The sequence below is a fragment of the Podarcis cretensis genome (assembly GCF_951804945.1).
Source record: "Podarcis cretensis genome assembly, chromosome: 9".
NCBI lineage: Eukaryota > Metazoa > Chordata > Lepidosauria > Squamata > Lacertidae > Podarcis > Podarcis cretensis.
The window spans coordinates 37,368,281-37,383,300 of NC_137178.1; the positions used below are offsets into that span (position 1 = coordinate 37,368,281).

The following is a 15,020-nucleotide window of genomic DNA, read 5'->3' on the forward strand; positions in this document are numbered from 1 at the left end:
GGGGGTGATCTATGTGCAAGGGTCTAGATTCAGGTAGGTAGCTGTGTTGGTCTGACATAGTTGAAATATATATTTTAAAAAAAATTGTCCAGTATCACCTTAGGTAAAGGTAAAGGGACCCCTGACCATTAGGTCCAGTCGTGGCTGACTCTGGGGTTGCGGCGCTCATCTCGCTTTATTGGCCAAGGGAGCCGGCGTACAGCTTCTGGGTCATGTGGCCAGCATGACTAAGCTGCTTCTGGCAAACCAGAGCAGCGCACGGAAACGCCATTTACCTTCCCGCCGGAGCGGTACCTATTTATCTACTTGCACTTTGATGTGCTTTCGAACTGCTAGGTTGGCAGGAGCAGGGACCGAGCAACGGGAGCTCACCGTCTCTTCAGTGTATCTGAAGAAGTGTGCATGCACACGAAAGCTTATACCAAGAACAAACTTAGTTGGTCTCTAAGGTGCTACTGGACAATTTTTATTATTTTTTATCTATGTGCAAGGGAGAATTGAAAAAAAGTGAGGAGGAAGGTAGAAAGAAAAGGGGAGTGGTGGTGAAAAGAGGGGGTGCAAAGGGGATCACAAAAAGGAGGGAGGAGGGACCAGGGTAATGGGTTTGAAGACGGAAGCAGTGGCACGAAATGGTTTGAAAAAGAGGGCCCTCTTAAATGGGTGGAAAGTGAAAAGGGTAATTCATAGTTGCAATGTGTGGGAGGAGGAAGATTCTGGTGGTTTACATGTGGGTGGTTTATGTGCGGGGGGGGGGTCCACAAAAGGAGGGGGCATGCACATGAAGGTGAAAACAGGTGCAAAGTGGGATTGCAGAACAGAAGAGAGAAAATCAGAATAGGAATGGGAAGGTGAAAAGTGAGCATAGTAGTTGCCTGGGCTGGGAAAGGGAAGTTATAGTGGGTTAATGGGGGGGGGGGATGACAGTGGAGTTGGCGAACCGAGTGATCAGAAATTCAGCCCTTAATAAATAGAATCTCTCTGTACAGCAAGTATGATAATCCTCACAATGTTGGGATTTCATTTTGAAAAAGGGAAATCTACAGCCTGAATTCTATGGAAAGAGACATGGAAAATATTAACTTTAATTTTCTCCTGCAAACACAGAGACCGTACAGTGCTTTACAACAATCCTCTACCTTAAAAAATGAATGCTTTCTACTTGCTTTATCCTGCAGTGAAATCATAATACTGTGCTGATGACACCATAGATAGTTACCATGGAAACTGATCTCCCAAATTCAGCTTTAAGAAAGTACTCAAACATTGGTCTTCAAGAAGGATCAGAGATAATATATTCCTAATTTAAAGCTAGCTATCTAAGAAATAAATCAAGGGTATGCAGATTTTAACAGAAAATACCACAAGCATGTAAAACAACAGCAAACCACACCACAGAAGTGTTGCATCAAAAGAATGGTACAAAAAAAAACCCATTTAAACAATTAAGTGTCACTGCTTTGTTTTCTTTATTCTTTTCTATAGGGTGCCAGAATGCACACAGACTTGTAGGAAATTCTATTTTGATTCCATAGCACCCGAACAACAATTTTCCTTAAAATAATATCTTCCATTTGCTAATCTACTACAAGCAACTTACTATTCAGCCTTCCTGCTGGACACACACACACACACACACACACACACACACACTACAGCCACAAATATAAAATGTTATAGCAAATTGGGGTGGCGAGTACATGCACAGTAAATCATGCATATGTTAGCTTTGCCTCCTACAGTAAAGACATTACTGTGGAAATTGCAACTGAAAATCCCAAGGTGAAAGCTGTGCCACACAGTTTTAAAGCACCAGTGTTTTAATGGTCAGTAGCTGTAGGGAATTAAAAAAATGTTAAAGCCACAGAGAACATTCTCCACAGCAATTCATAATATTAGTTATCTATTACTGGATGCCTAAGTCTGGGCACTCAGTACTTGCATTCGCAGAAATGTTACAAATTGACAGCATCACAAGATCTTGTGTGAGTAGCAGTCCTGTTTATTTATATCACAAAGTCAAGATGCACAGAGCTGGAAAGAACCTGATGAACCATTCCTATTCTAAGCTGGAGTAAATGATCCTCAGGGTCCCTTCCAACTCTCTGATCCAATGATGGTAGTAATGATGTGATTATTTGTACCCCGTCCATCTGCTGGACGGTCCCAGCCACTCTGGACAGCTTCCAGCAGTCTAAGATTTCTGGGCTAAACACAAACTGTAGAAAACACTACAGAACCTGTTCTTTAACAAGTAAGATACAGTGCATATGTGTGGGTTGTCAAGCACAGGATCACAGTGGTAATTAGTCACTCATTTCTTTTCAAGAGTAAACAAAGCCAAAGATCTTATTAATACTGTCATAAAACATACCTCCTTGCTAATGGTGGTGCTTTGACCCTCTGACTTTTATCTTTCCACCCTACCCATAATCCCTTAGCCATATACTTCACAAACTACTTCTTCTTTTACTTTTGTTTTTTTCTGTTTGTCAAAGTGCTCCTCTAGCTGTTCCTTTGGTCTCATGATTCCCCCAATGCTCCCTTAACTAATTAGCCAGCAGTTGTGACTCTGATTGTCCCTGTTGCTTTATGAAAAAAGCTCAGTCTCCCACTCATTGCATTGAAAAGCTGCCCACCTCTTTGCTCCTTGTTATCTGGTTCTCACTCTCAGCTCACTACCTATAATGTCATTTGCTGTTAATTCTCTTCATTCTGCTTTGCACCACCCACCATGCTTTTCCTTATGCTTAGGAGACAGGCCCTTCTATTTCCATTAGCAAAAATTCATTTTATTTTATTTTATGTTAAAAGTGAGTCCGGATTCATCTTTCACTTGTCACTGTAGCTCCTCTGGCACATATTTAGTGCAAAATAAACAAAATAAACATTAAGTAGTGATGTATGGAAGTGAGAGCTGGACCATAAAGAAGGCTGATCGCCAAAGAATTGATGCTTTTGAATTATGGTGCTGGAGGAGACTCTTGAGAGTCCCATGGACTGCAGGAAGATCAAACGTATCCATTCTTAAGGAAATCAGCCCTGAGTGCTCACTGGAAGGACAGATCGTGAAGCTGAGGCTCCAATACTTTGGCCACCTCATGAGAAGAGAAGACTCCCTGGAAAAGACCCTGATGTTGGGAAGGATTGAGGGCAAAGGAGAAGGGGACGACAGAGGATGAGATTGTTGGACAGTGTTCTTGAAGCTACAAACATGAGTTTGACCAAGCTGCGGGAGGCAGTGGAAGAGAGGAGTGCCTGGCGTGCTCTGGTCCATAGGGTCACGAAGAGTCGGACACGACTAAACGACTAAACAACAACAAACATTAAGACTGCAATATTATGCATGCTAGTAAGTCCCATTGAACTCCATGGGAATTACTTCTGAGCACACATACAGAGGTTCCCACTGAAAGTAGTAACTGTGACCAACAACAGGACAAACCTCCCAAGTCTATTTTTCATGCTAGAAACCAGTTGTGACTATGACCCCACTATTCAGATAGTTTGCACAAACCATAATGATATATTTATTTTGAGAACAGCACATAAATTTATGTCAAAGAGGCACCTGTCAACTGCCTTTCCCTCTATTTCCTACCGAGCCTGGTAAGGGTTAAGTGTGTGCACTTGACTCTTCCTCTGAACACTGTTTTCAAGGAGAGCCTAAAGCAGATTAAAATATGTCATAAACTTCAAAGCAGAAGACTGTTCTTTCAAAGAGGTTTCCTTGTAGCACACACACAAAAATTAAGCACTGCAAGCAATTCTTGACTCCACTATGGAGATGCAATTTGATAAATAATCTCCCCACATTCAAGGCCAGAATCATGCAAAACTATACCATCAGCACTTTCATCTACCAACTCGCCTCCTCTCTCTTTCCTGTGGCCTTTTCATTTTATTCAGCTCTTCAATGATAATAAAAATGTGCTTCCTACCACTTAGATGAGACGTCACATGCTCTGCTGGTAGAGGGTCGTTTCCATTTTCCGTAGTGATGCTGGGCATGTTGTCTTTCTCAAGCAGTCTATCCACCATTGCAATAATGCAGTTTAAACTCTTCCCCACATTGGCCCACACCCTGTCCTGAAAAAAGTATCAGTTTCACCACTCAATATTTAAAAATGCATTTAAAGACACAACAGTAGATTTATTAGTTTCCTTACTATAGTGAATAATAACAAAACAATATATTCCAGCTTTGAATCTACTTCAGCAGAAGATCTTTGCTACTTACTTCAAAAGTACAATTGCAGAATAAATTATTCTAGGATTGTCACTGTGTTTAGAATTGCCACAGACTATTCCAAGAGGAGCATCCATGTTAGTATATTGCAGCAAAGAGAAAGACACATGTAATACCTCAAAGATTGACAAATATGATGTCACATATACAGTTGTGGACCACAGCTCCCACTTTTTCAAATTTATTTTGGCAAAATTTATTCTTGTGCATCTGAAGCTGTTTGGGCTGATGTATATTCTAAGGGAAGAGTATAGCTATTTTCTTCAAGATGAAATACATTAGTACATGTTTACATAACTGACGAGAAGCCCAGTCCCTGAAGATACTCAATACCTCCAAGTGGGAAGTGGCATTTTTAAAAGTCATATAAAATTAAATTCATATCCCACCCTTCCTGCGAAAGGAGCACAGGGCAGCAAGCATCACATGATAAAGCAACAAAACATCCTAAAAACAATTCCAGTACAGATGCAGACAGGGAAATATCTCAACGTAAAAGGCTTCTTGGAAGGGGAAGGCCTTTAGTAGGTGCCCAAAGGATGTCATTTTCTAATATTCAAGGGGAAGGAATTCCAAAGGGGAGGTGCAACAACACAAAAGGCCCCATTTCGACATTATGAAGAATGGACCTCCTGATAACACGATATCTGCAAGAGGCCCTTACCTGCAGAGTGCAGTGATTGATAGGTATACAAGTAAGGCCACCTTTCAGGTATCCTGGTCCCAAGCTATAGAGGGCTTTGCACATCAAACTAGCACCTTTAACGTATCTAGTAGCTAACTGACAGCCAGTGCAATTCTTTCAACAGTGGGGTAATATGTTGACTATATCCTGCCCCAGTGAGCACTCGAGCTGCCTACATTTTGCACTAATTACAACTTCTGGACAAATCTCAAGTGCAGCATTGCAGTAATACAGCCTGTGATTACCAGCTCACAGATGACACTGGTCAGGTGTCCTAGCTACTGAGGTGACCCAGGCCTCTAGCAACAAAACAGAACCAGGAGCACCTCCAGACTATGAACCCGCTCTTTCAAGGGCAGTATGGCCCCACCCAAAGCAGGCAATTGACCAATTATCTGTTCTTGGGAACCATTCACCTACAGCACCTCATTTTTGCCACAATTCAGAGTCCACCACTGAGTCCAGGGACCAGTTTAGGGTTTGCACAGCCTCTCTTCATTTGGGTGCTACTGAGAAATATAGGTGGGCACCACCAGCATACTGATGAGGCCTTGCCCCAAATCTCTGAATCTCTAAATTGCTTCATATAGATGTGAAACAACATTGGGGACATAATGGTATCCTATGATATCACACAGCACATCTGCCAAGGGGCCAAAAGACAATCACTCATTATCATTCTTGGAAACCAACCCATAGGACTGGAACTACTGTAAAACAGTGCCTCTATACCCATTCCACTAAGTTGGCTGAGAAGGAGATCATGGTCAATAGTACTGAAAGCCACTGAGAGATCAAGAAAGAATAACTGGGTTGTGCTCACCATCTTTAAGTTCAGCTCCATAATTTTTTGAGGGCTAGTAAACATTTCATTGTGTTTGCAAGTATGCAAAGCATAGCATGGATGCCTGTGGTGTTGTGGTTTATGTTTGCAGTGGGTCAGTGGCAGAGAACACATTCTAAGAATAAAAAGGAACCGTGGTGGATTAAAGCTGTGACTTCAAGCAATTGTGCTTACTTGACTGTTCATTAACAGCAGGTTTTAATAGGCCATGGAAATCAGGAAACAAGTTTTATGGGGAGAGAATCAGATGCCTTGAGCAGTGATATATCAGGTTCAATCAGCATTACATAACTGTTCAGCATGTCACAGTTACTTGTAAACTCAACTACTGGATCTTCAATCACATGGTAAAGCTAGCTTACAATATCTAGCTAGCTTCATGTTTCTGATCAGCTGTTGAAATAAGGTAAAAGCACATGGGCTGAATTATCAACAAGATCATCAGCAGCTATTTTTATCTGCCCATGAAAGAAAAGGAACAGTATAACAATAACGTAAAGACAGGTAAAAGTGGAATATTTCTAAAGAGATATGTGAAAGTGCAGGATAGAATACTAAGTAGGAGAAAATTAATGATGATAATGTTGTGAGGTGAAGGTACCCCTGACCATTAGGTCCAGTCGTGGCCGACTCTGGGGTTGTGGCACTCATCTCGCTTTATTGGCCAAGGGAGCCAGCGTACAGCTTCCGGGTCATGTGGCCAGCATGACTAAGCCGCTTCTGGCGAACCAGAGCAGCACACGGAAACACTGTTTACCTTCCCGCTGGAGCGGTACTTATTTATCTACTTGCACTTTGACGTGCTTTCGAACTGCTAGGTTGGCAGGAGCAGGGACCGAACAACGGGAGCTCACCCCGTTGCGGGGATTCGAACCGCCGACCTTCTGATCGGCAAGTCCTAGGCTCTGTGGTTTAACCCACAGTGCCACCCGCGTCCCTTGATAATGTTGTAGAAGAGTTCAAAAGCTTATACAAGCTCAGTCTGCAGCATGAACACATTTTTTAAAAATTACAGTATTGTGCCAGCAATTATTGACATGTATATGCACTATCTGCCATAACCAGTCACCTTGCACCTGCATCTTTATATAAAAGGTTTGCAGGGTTGTTGTTTTTTGAAAACATTAGTCCTCTATAAATAACTCTGGTTTGTGTTTACTTTTTATATTTCTGGGTACTGCTTTTAATAGCTGACAAATCCCCCACTTACTAGATTATTTCTAAAGACCTACCTGACTAATGGATTATAGAATGAACAAATGATCTAATCACCTGTGGACTCAAGAGAGGAATTATGAAGGAATGTGATTTTAGCTTAAATGTTTTTATTTCATAGGAAATAATTTATTTCCCTTGGGTGTTTACTTAGGTGTTATCTCCCTCTGCTTTTCTCTCTCCGTGTTTTAAAAATCTATATACCAGAACCTATTTTTTCCCCATCTCTGACAAACCCTGAAATCAAACCTGACTCACTCCTGTTAAAAAAACCAACACCCTGCTTAGCAATAAGTTATTCATGTCCTTGTTCTGTAAGTGCACACATGTTTATCTGAACTAAAACTTCACCCCTGTGGGAGTTATCACAGTGGTAAAATTAAACTCGTGAGTTTTTCTCAATCCCAGAGTTGATTTGCCCTTATTTGATCTTTTTATTTCTGAAAGACAACTAAAATAAGCCTTTGGTAAAAATCAATGCTAAATTTCTATTTCATTTCAAGCATAACAAGCATAACAACATGATGTTTAAAGACTGTATTGTACTGGCACTGAAAGAAGTATGCAACCTTCCAACTTTTGCAAAAATGAAAAATAGAAATCCCCCTTAACCTTGACAAAAATGCTTCTAACAGTACAATCTTCCGTATGTTTACTCATTAGCAAGAAACACTGTTCAGTGAGATTTTACTCACAGCTTACTGTGCATAAGACAGCAGTCTACAATAGTGAAATAGAAATAACTGGCATGTTTATTAACTAAGGGCCAAACTAGATATGCCATTAAGGGTTTATTTGCAGTGTGTGTGTGTGTGTGTGTGTGTGTGTGTTGTGTGTGAAATGTAAATAGAAACCACAAGGCAAGGAGCTTGATACCTGTCCGGATCAAGCAAAGTAACCCTTTCCTCCCTTGCTGCAGCCCTGAAGAAACTATGACTTCCCTTCCAATGCAATTAGCAGTTTCAAAGGAGTTATTTTTGTGAAGGCCACAGAAGTGGACAAAAGAGTTAAACCCACCCCCACCCCGCTTCCTGCCTACTGAGATCCTGATAATAATTACCCTCCCATGATGCCTATTTATATTATTGTTTCTTATTATTTACTTCCGTTTTTTTAGAGTAGCTGTTTGTGACAAAGTAGCCCCTCCTTCCCTTTCCTCATCTTTCCACAATCCAGCCCACCCTGCTGTCTCCAGATATTGCAGCATGGTATTCAGTGTTTTGACTTAGTGCAAATGTTTGTTTACAATTCAGTTTTGATACAAAGGGGAAAAGATAAAAATTGGAAAGAGAGAGAAAGGTAAAATGTAGACAAGAAAACACAAACACATAACCATACAACAATATCACTAAAGAGAAACAGGTTCTGAATCTGAATCAGAGGCTCAAATTGGCCCAATTCAGGCCAGTTTGGATTTTACCCAAAGCCACATGAACTTATACAATGACAGCTGAAGCATTTTGGTAAGTCTAGTATTAGGAGGACTAGTTCTTCCCACATTTTCATTTATGTTAGGCAATTAACTTCACTGGAAGTATTCCCAGTTTACACTGATAGCTACCGAGATATACTGGGACATGGGCCAAACTTCACTGTCACATTTTATGCAAGTCACTGAGGTTCAGAATAGCAATTATTAGATGTATCCTCCCCTCCCTCTGCCTTCTGGTTCACAAGTGGGGGCAGAATCTTATTTCCCTTTCAACCATTATAGTACAAGTGCATGTATATAAAGATTAAAATAGAATCACTGTAAGACATGTCCAAAAGGTACATTTCCCCCCCCCCCAAAGAAAAGTAAAACATCTTGGGAGGAGGAGGGCAAGCAAGCATTCAAAATCTGAATTGAAGCTGGGCTAAACTCTGGCAAATAATCTTGCTGTAGAAAACTGTCCTCACTGCTTAGCAAGGTAGTCCTTTCTTCCCTCTGTCTGTACTATTTTTGATATTTCTCAACCATAACCCTTCTTGCTTCTGCGCTGCAACCGAACTTGCATGTTTATGTCTCCTAAAGTGTGGCTGAAATGTGCTTCCTTTTAGGTGGCAGCTCATCCCAGTTTCCTGCTTGAGGTGAAAAGGAAAACTGCTGTCCTGTGTATGTGCCTTGCTCCTTTTGCTTCCCCCTACCCCCCCCCCCCAAAAAAAACAAAGTCTTGCTTACTGGCATCATGCAGCTATGGTTTCTGGGGAGATTGTGTGAGAGACCACAAGATTATGCAGAGGGCTCTGGATGCCTTGTGTGACCTCTCCTGGTAAGCATGGCACTCTGACAGAATCCAGAAGCCACTGCTTTTTCAATAGTGGGCATGCGGGGGGGGGGAGAGGCATGCCCTTTGGATTCTGCCGCCTGAAGCGGCTGCCTCAGTTTGCCTCATGGCTGGGCTGATCCTGCTTTCTTCTGTGCTTAAGGTGCAGTAAGATGACACACTTAAGATATTAAAGTATATATATTTAGGGGCAATGATTACATAGTTATTGTGTCATTATTATTATTATTATTATTATTATTATTATTATTAATTATTATTATTTCCTCACCTTTTCTCAAAGGAGCTCAAGGTGTTGTATATGCTCCTCCTCCATTTTATCCTCACAACAACCCTGTGAGGCAGGCTAGGCTGAGAGACTGTGACTGGCCCAAGTTCACCCAGCTTCATGGCTCAAGCAGGCGTTTGAACACTGGTCTCCCAGGTCTTAATTCAACACGTTAACCACTACACCACACAGGTTCCTAGAAGATCTGTTTTGGCAAATCAACTGTGTTATCTTCTCACACGCATTCTGAAATTTCTCTTTTCAAAAATTTGGGTAAGTAAAGCCTGGACTTATAACTCTGTTGTCTTTTCATATGTGTCCACTGCTGTTCATAAAGTACTTTCTAACCAGGCATGCTAACTAGCTAGAAATATACAACAGTAGCTTCCAAATGGCACTCTGCCCACCTAACTCTTGCATTATGTATGGAGTGACTTTTTATCCTCCCTGAAGGGAGGCTTTGGAATGATAGAAACAGCTGGTGAGAGAAACCGGGAACAACTATTCAGAGACGATCTGTAACCATCAGGTGAAATATTTTTCTTTACGGAGTTAGCATTGCTTTGGTGCTGCCTAGGAATACCATGGCCAATTGCATTTTACTCAGCAGCCTAATCAGCATTGATCTTAACCGCCTGACAGTATTTGTAACTAACAGTGTTGCACAAACAGAAACTTCCAGCATGAACTCTTAAAATGCCATTTTTTCATGCAAACTTGTGAGAAAAGCTGCCCCACAGTTTGCAAGGTGGTATGAAGCATGTCATTAATCTGCCAGCTTTCTCTGTCCTGGGCAGCCCCCCTTCTTTCCTTTCTTCCTTTGAAAGTGATGGGCAGGAGGAACGTGTCCAGCAGGGAGGTATCCTGTGTAGTATATTAAAAAGCATTTAAACTGCTGCTTCTGGCATTTTAATTTTGTAGAGTTGTATATATTTACTGTTTTCACCATGTGCTTGGGCACCACATATAAATTTTCAGTTGGAATGCATGATTATGCCTTCAAAAAGTTATATATATCTATATAGCTTATTGATATAGCTTCTGGGATATCAACAGACTCCTGTATGGCCACTGTAGGTGGGAAACTGCTGGAGCAGATAAGATCTTCGGTCTGATCTGGGGAGGCAGTTATTATGTTCTTAATAACCGACAGACCCTACTTCTCCCCCTCTGGCTCAACAAATTGCAAGCTGTGACCCAGTTTACCTTTTCCCTTGTAAAGGTACAGGAGGAGAGAGAAGCTAAGCCAGACTTTAAATAGCCACATCTCTGATTGCTTGTGATGAACAAACAAATTGCCTCCAGGTAACAAGTCATGTAAGTTTTTGTAAACTCAAAATGGGAGTTTGTTCAGGTCATTGATTCATCCCTAGAACTGCTTCCCTCCATGCATCCAGTAAATCAACACTTTGGCTCCTACACTTTGTTCCTTGCAATGACAGTGATTCTTCAGTGAAATTTGGGAATGCAGTTGCCAGATTTTAATCCTTTGAATGTTCTGAGGCAGCGATACTGGCTGCGGCCTCTGGGTCGCTCCCTTTGTTGCTCGCCTTATTGTGCCATACTTTGCCACATTCATGAAGTCGCTTCTTGCATGTAACAAAGTGTGCTCAAGGTGTCACAGCAATCTGTTGCGGTTCCTGCAGCTGACTAAGATGGATGCTCCTGTGGAATTAATAATAATAATAAAGCCCAAAGTGCATGCAATGGTACCCATAATTGACCATTTGACTTATCCAAGAACATAACTTTGAGGCTACTTACCCACTCCTCCTCGTCATATTCCGAATGGTGAGGTATAGAATCTTGTCTCTTGATTTGGGATGGATGCTCCTGATTCGACTGATCCCCACTCTCTTCAGCACTGTTCCTTGGCACAGTTGGTTTTTTTAGGACACAACCTGGACGGGCTGTGTATAGAGCTAAAAGGGCACTTCTGATCAGCTGATCCTTAAATGCATGTACAAATAACTCTGTCTAGAATTAAAATGAGTGTGCAGTCAGTAATAAGCAGGCAACCTACATCTAATTTACAGTATAGCCTGTAGTTGCCACAATGGCACCAAAGACTACGTAAGGAAATGTATTTTGTTATCTATTTATATCAACTTCTCTTAGTGCAAGGGTATGCTAAGCTTTTGAAAACAATAAAGTTTTGTGGCACCTTCAAATTCTCTCAACATTTGGGACTTCCGGAGGCGGCGCGAACGACAATGGCAGTCCTCCTTGCTTGCTGAGGAGGAAGCTCCGCAGAAACGGGTCGTCCGCTACGGCAAAGCGGAGACCCGCACCGAAAACCTCAGGCAGCAAGAGCCTGAGGACGTGGGACTCGGCGGGTGCCAGAAGAGGCCCCTAAAACGGAGAGGAGACCCCGTAAGGAGCCTCCGATCGTAGAGGGGGTTGCGGCGCTGTGAGTCAATCGCTATTCTGCGGAACGAAGCCGCGCAGCTGCTGTCGGTGAGCACTGACCTTTCTTCCTGAAAAATTTTCGAATTAGAAGGCAACAACCCGTGAGTAAGAAAGGACCTTTACAATTTGAACCTAAAATTGAGGAAATTTGGCTAAAAGCGGAGCGAGGAGAACAGGAAGTCTGTCTTCCGCTGCTATTTAAACTTCAAAGCAAAAGAGCTGGAGGTGGAGTCGTTAAAGAGGCTTTTAAATAGACTGTTTTGAGCACCCATTGAAATTGCTTTTACGTAAAGAAAGGGCACAAGTTAACTACACGATTTACTCTTTATATGGACTGTGTTTATCCTCTTCTTTTGGATTACAATTTATTGACTGTGAAGCCCAGATACTTGGGCTGCCAGGAACAGAGCTGTCAGTTTGCAGACTTAGCTACTTTAAAACTGGACTTGCAACAATCTAGGGCATTTGAACTTGCTACTTTGAATCATCAGCCGGTACTTGTCAGAATCACTGTAACACTGTTAACACCAACTCTGCTAAATTTTAACTACAGAAGGTCTTTGGATAAACTGAACTTTATTAGCCTGTTTATTTTTATTTTTGTTCCGGCTTCTCTCAATAAGAAATTTTAAGCCCCCCCTAGAGGATTTTGACACTATTTTACTTTCTCTTTCCTTTCCTCCTATTCGACGGTGCTCTGGGGCTGCTGTATTCCCATGGGAACATCTGAATTTGATCTTGACTCAGAGATAAACTTGGAATGAGCGGTACAAGAAGAAGAGGACCAAGAACTAGACAAACAACCCTAACCTCAGCTTTGCAGACACGTAGATCTTCTGTACCTACTTTGCCCTCAGCAGGGGGAGAAGAAAGTGTGCCTGTGCTGCCGTTGGAAGAAGGAACAGAGCAGCTACAATTGGAAGATATGGCCACAGGAGCAACTGCTGCAATTTTAGAGAAAATATATGAAAAATTGGAATCTTTGGACAAGAGAGTGGAATCTTTGGACAAGAAAGCTGATGAACAAACAGCTAAAATAGATCAAAACACAGCCTGTCTAAATAAAATAACTGGACAGGTAGCACAGAATGTACAAGCAATTGGAGAATTAACTGAGGCCACTATAGAAAATAGCAAATTAGCTGAGGCAACCAGCCAAAAAGTTGAAAATTTAGAACAAGAGGTAAAACCATTCTGCAAACAAGTCGAAGGGCACCAGACGTATCTGTCCATGCTAGAATTGCGGAATCGGGAAAGTAATTTAAGATTAAGGTCAATACCAGAGGTTGAAGAAGGTAACTTAGCTGAGTTCCTGACCAAAGAATTTACCAAGTTCTGGCCTATCCAAGAGGAAAAGGACTTTAGAATTATATCGGCTTTTAGACTTGGAAAATTTGCAAGGAAAGACAAGCCCAGAGACTGCTTGATAATTTTGAGATCAAAGGAGGAAAGGGACAAGATATTAGGCTTACACTACGAAAAGTCACTGGACATTTTGGATAAAAGGGCTGAAATTTACAAAGATATCCCGAAACAACTGTTGGATCTTAGCCTACCTTGAACTGGTTAGATTGCTAAGGAGTAATTCAATCATCTTTAGGTGGGAATTTCCCCAGGGATTATCTTTCACTTTCAGAGGGAAGAAGGTTAAAATCAAAACACTTGAGGACAGAGACAAATTTTTGATTGTTCATGGAGAGGACCTTCAGAAAGGAATTGAAACACCCTTTGGGCCTGGAGCATCGGTTGTACCTTCACCCCCAGAACCTGGAGACCCAGAAAAAAAGACACCACCACCAGAACAATAACAGATTTATCCAGGATGTCTCTGCAACTTTTGAGCTGGAACATTCATGGTTGTAACTCCCCGGAAAAAAGGAGGAAGATATTTCATATATTAAAAAAGGAACAATTGGACATTATCTGTTTGCAAGAAACACATGTGGCCAGGCTCCATAGGAAAGTGTTAATTAACAAAAGACTAGGCCAAGAATTTATCTCTTCGGACAAAGTAAAGAAGAGAGGAGTGGTGATTTATGCAAAGGAGAGCCTGGCACCTAAACTCTTATTCAAAGATGAACAAGGAAGAATTGTGGCAATTGAGATACAACATCAAGGAGAGAAATTTTTGATATTAGGAATTTATGCACCGAATGAGGGGAAATCAGAATTTTACAAGAAGTTGCATGAGAGCGTCCTGGACTATCTGGACTATGATAACATCATCATGATGGGAGATATGAATGGAGTGGTATCAACCAACATGGATAAGTCACAAAATCAAAATATATCAAAAGATGGCAGACTACCTAAGACTTTTTTTGAACTGACTGACAATATGCACTTGATTGACATTTGGAGGACAAAAAACCCCTTGGGAAGAGAAGGAACATTCTTTTCTGAAGCCCAGCTGACATGGACAAGAATAGACCAAATATGGATATCTAGAGGCCTGGCACCGAAGACCAGAAAGGTGGAAATCTGCCCAAAAACCTGCTCCGACCACAATGCTGTAAAGATGGATATGACACTACTACCATCCAGCTCCTTTAGGCGGAAGATGAATGACAATTTGTTCAGAGATCAGGAGATTGTTAAAAAAGCCCAAAAAGTTTTGAAGGACTATTTTGAGATAAATTTGAACACTTCAGTGGAAAAAACAACTATCTGGGACGCAAGTAAAGCGGTGATGAGGGGGTTCTTGATACAACAGAATGCTGTAAAGAAAAGGGCACAAAATGAGAAAAAAGACAAGATTTTGGAGAAAATTAAAGAACTGGAGAAGAAATTAAGATCAAACCCGAAGTCACAGCCGATTCTGAGAGAAATTAAATTATACCAAGCACAATATTCTAAATTGATGAACCAGGAAATAGAATGGAGAATTAAATTAATGAAACAAAAAACATTTGAATCGGCAAATAAATGTGGGAAACTGCTAGCATGGCAGTTGAAAAGGAGACAGAAAATGAATACAGTTACCAATTTAGAGATTGAAGGGGAAAATGTTCAGAACCCCATGGAGATCAGAAAGTGCTTTCAGAGGTATTTTAAACAACTATATACTCAAGGTCCGCAAGATGAGG

At 41.4% G+C, this 15,020-nt stretch overlaps 1 protein-coding gene across 5 annotated transcripts in view; it reads right to left on the bottom strand.

Moving 5' to 3' along the window:
• INPP4B (inositol polyphosphate-4-phosphatase type II B) overlaps positions 1-15,020 on the bottom strand; it is a gene marked incomplete at its 5' end in the record, with an annotated part of 285,439 nt that overhangs the window by 47,826 nt on the left and 222,593 nt on the right. For all 5 annotated transcript variants that reach the window (XM_079989479.1, XM_079989481.1, XM_079989482.1 and 2 more), the window contains 2 exons: positions 3,939-4,086; positions 11,290-11,502. In XM_079989479.1, coding sequence (XP_079845605.1) covers positions 3,939-4,086; positions 11,290-11,502 — 361 coding nt within the window. The remainder of the gene's footprint in view (positions 1-3,938; positions 4,087-11,289; positions 11,503-15,020) is intronic.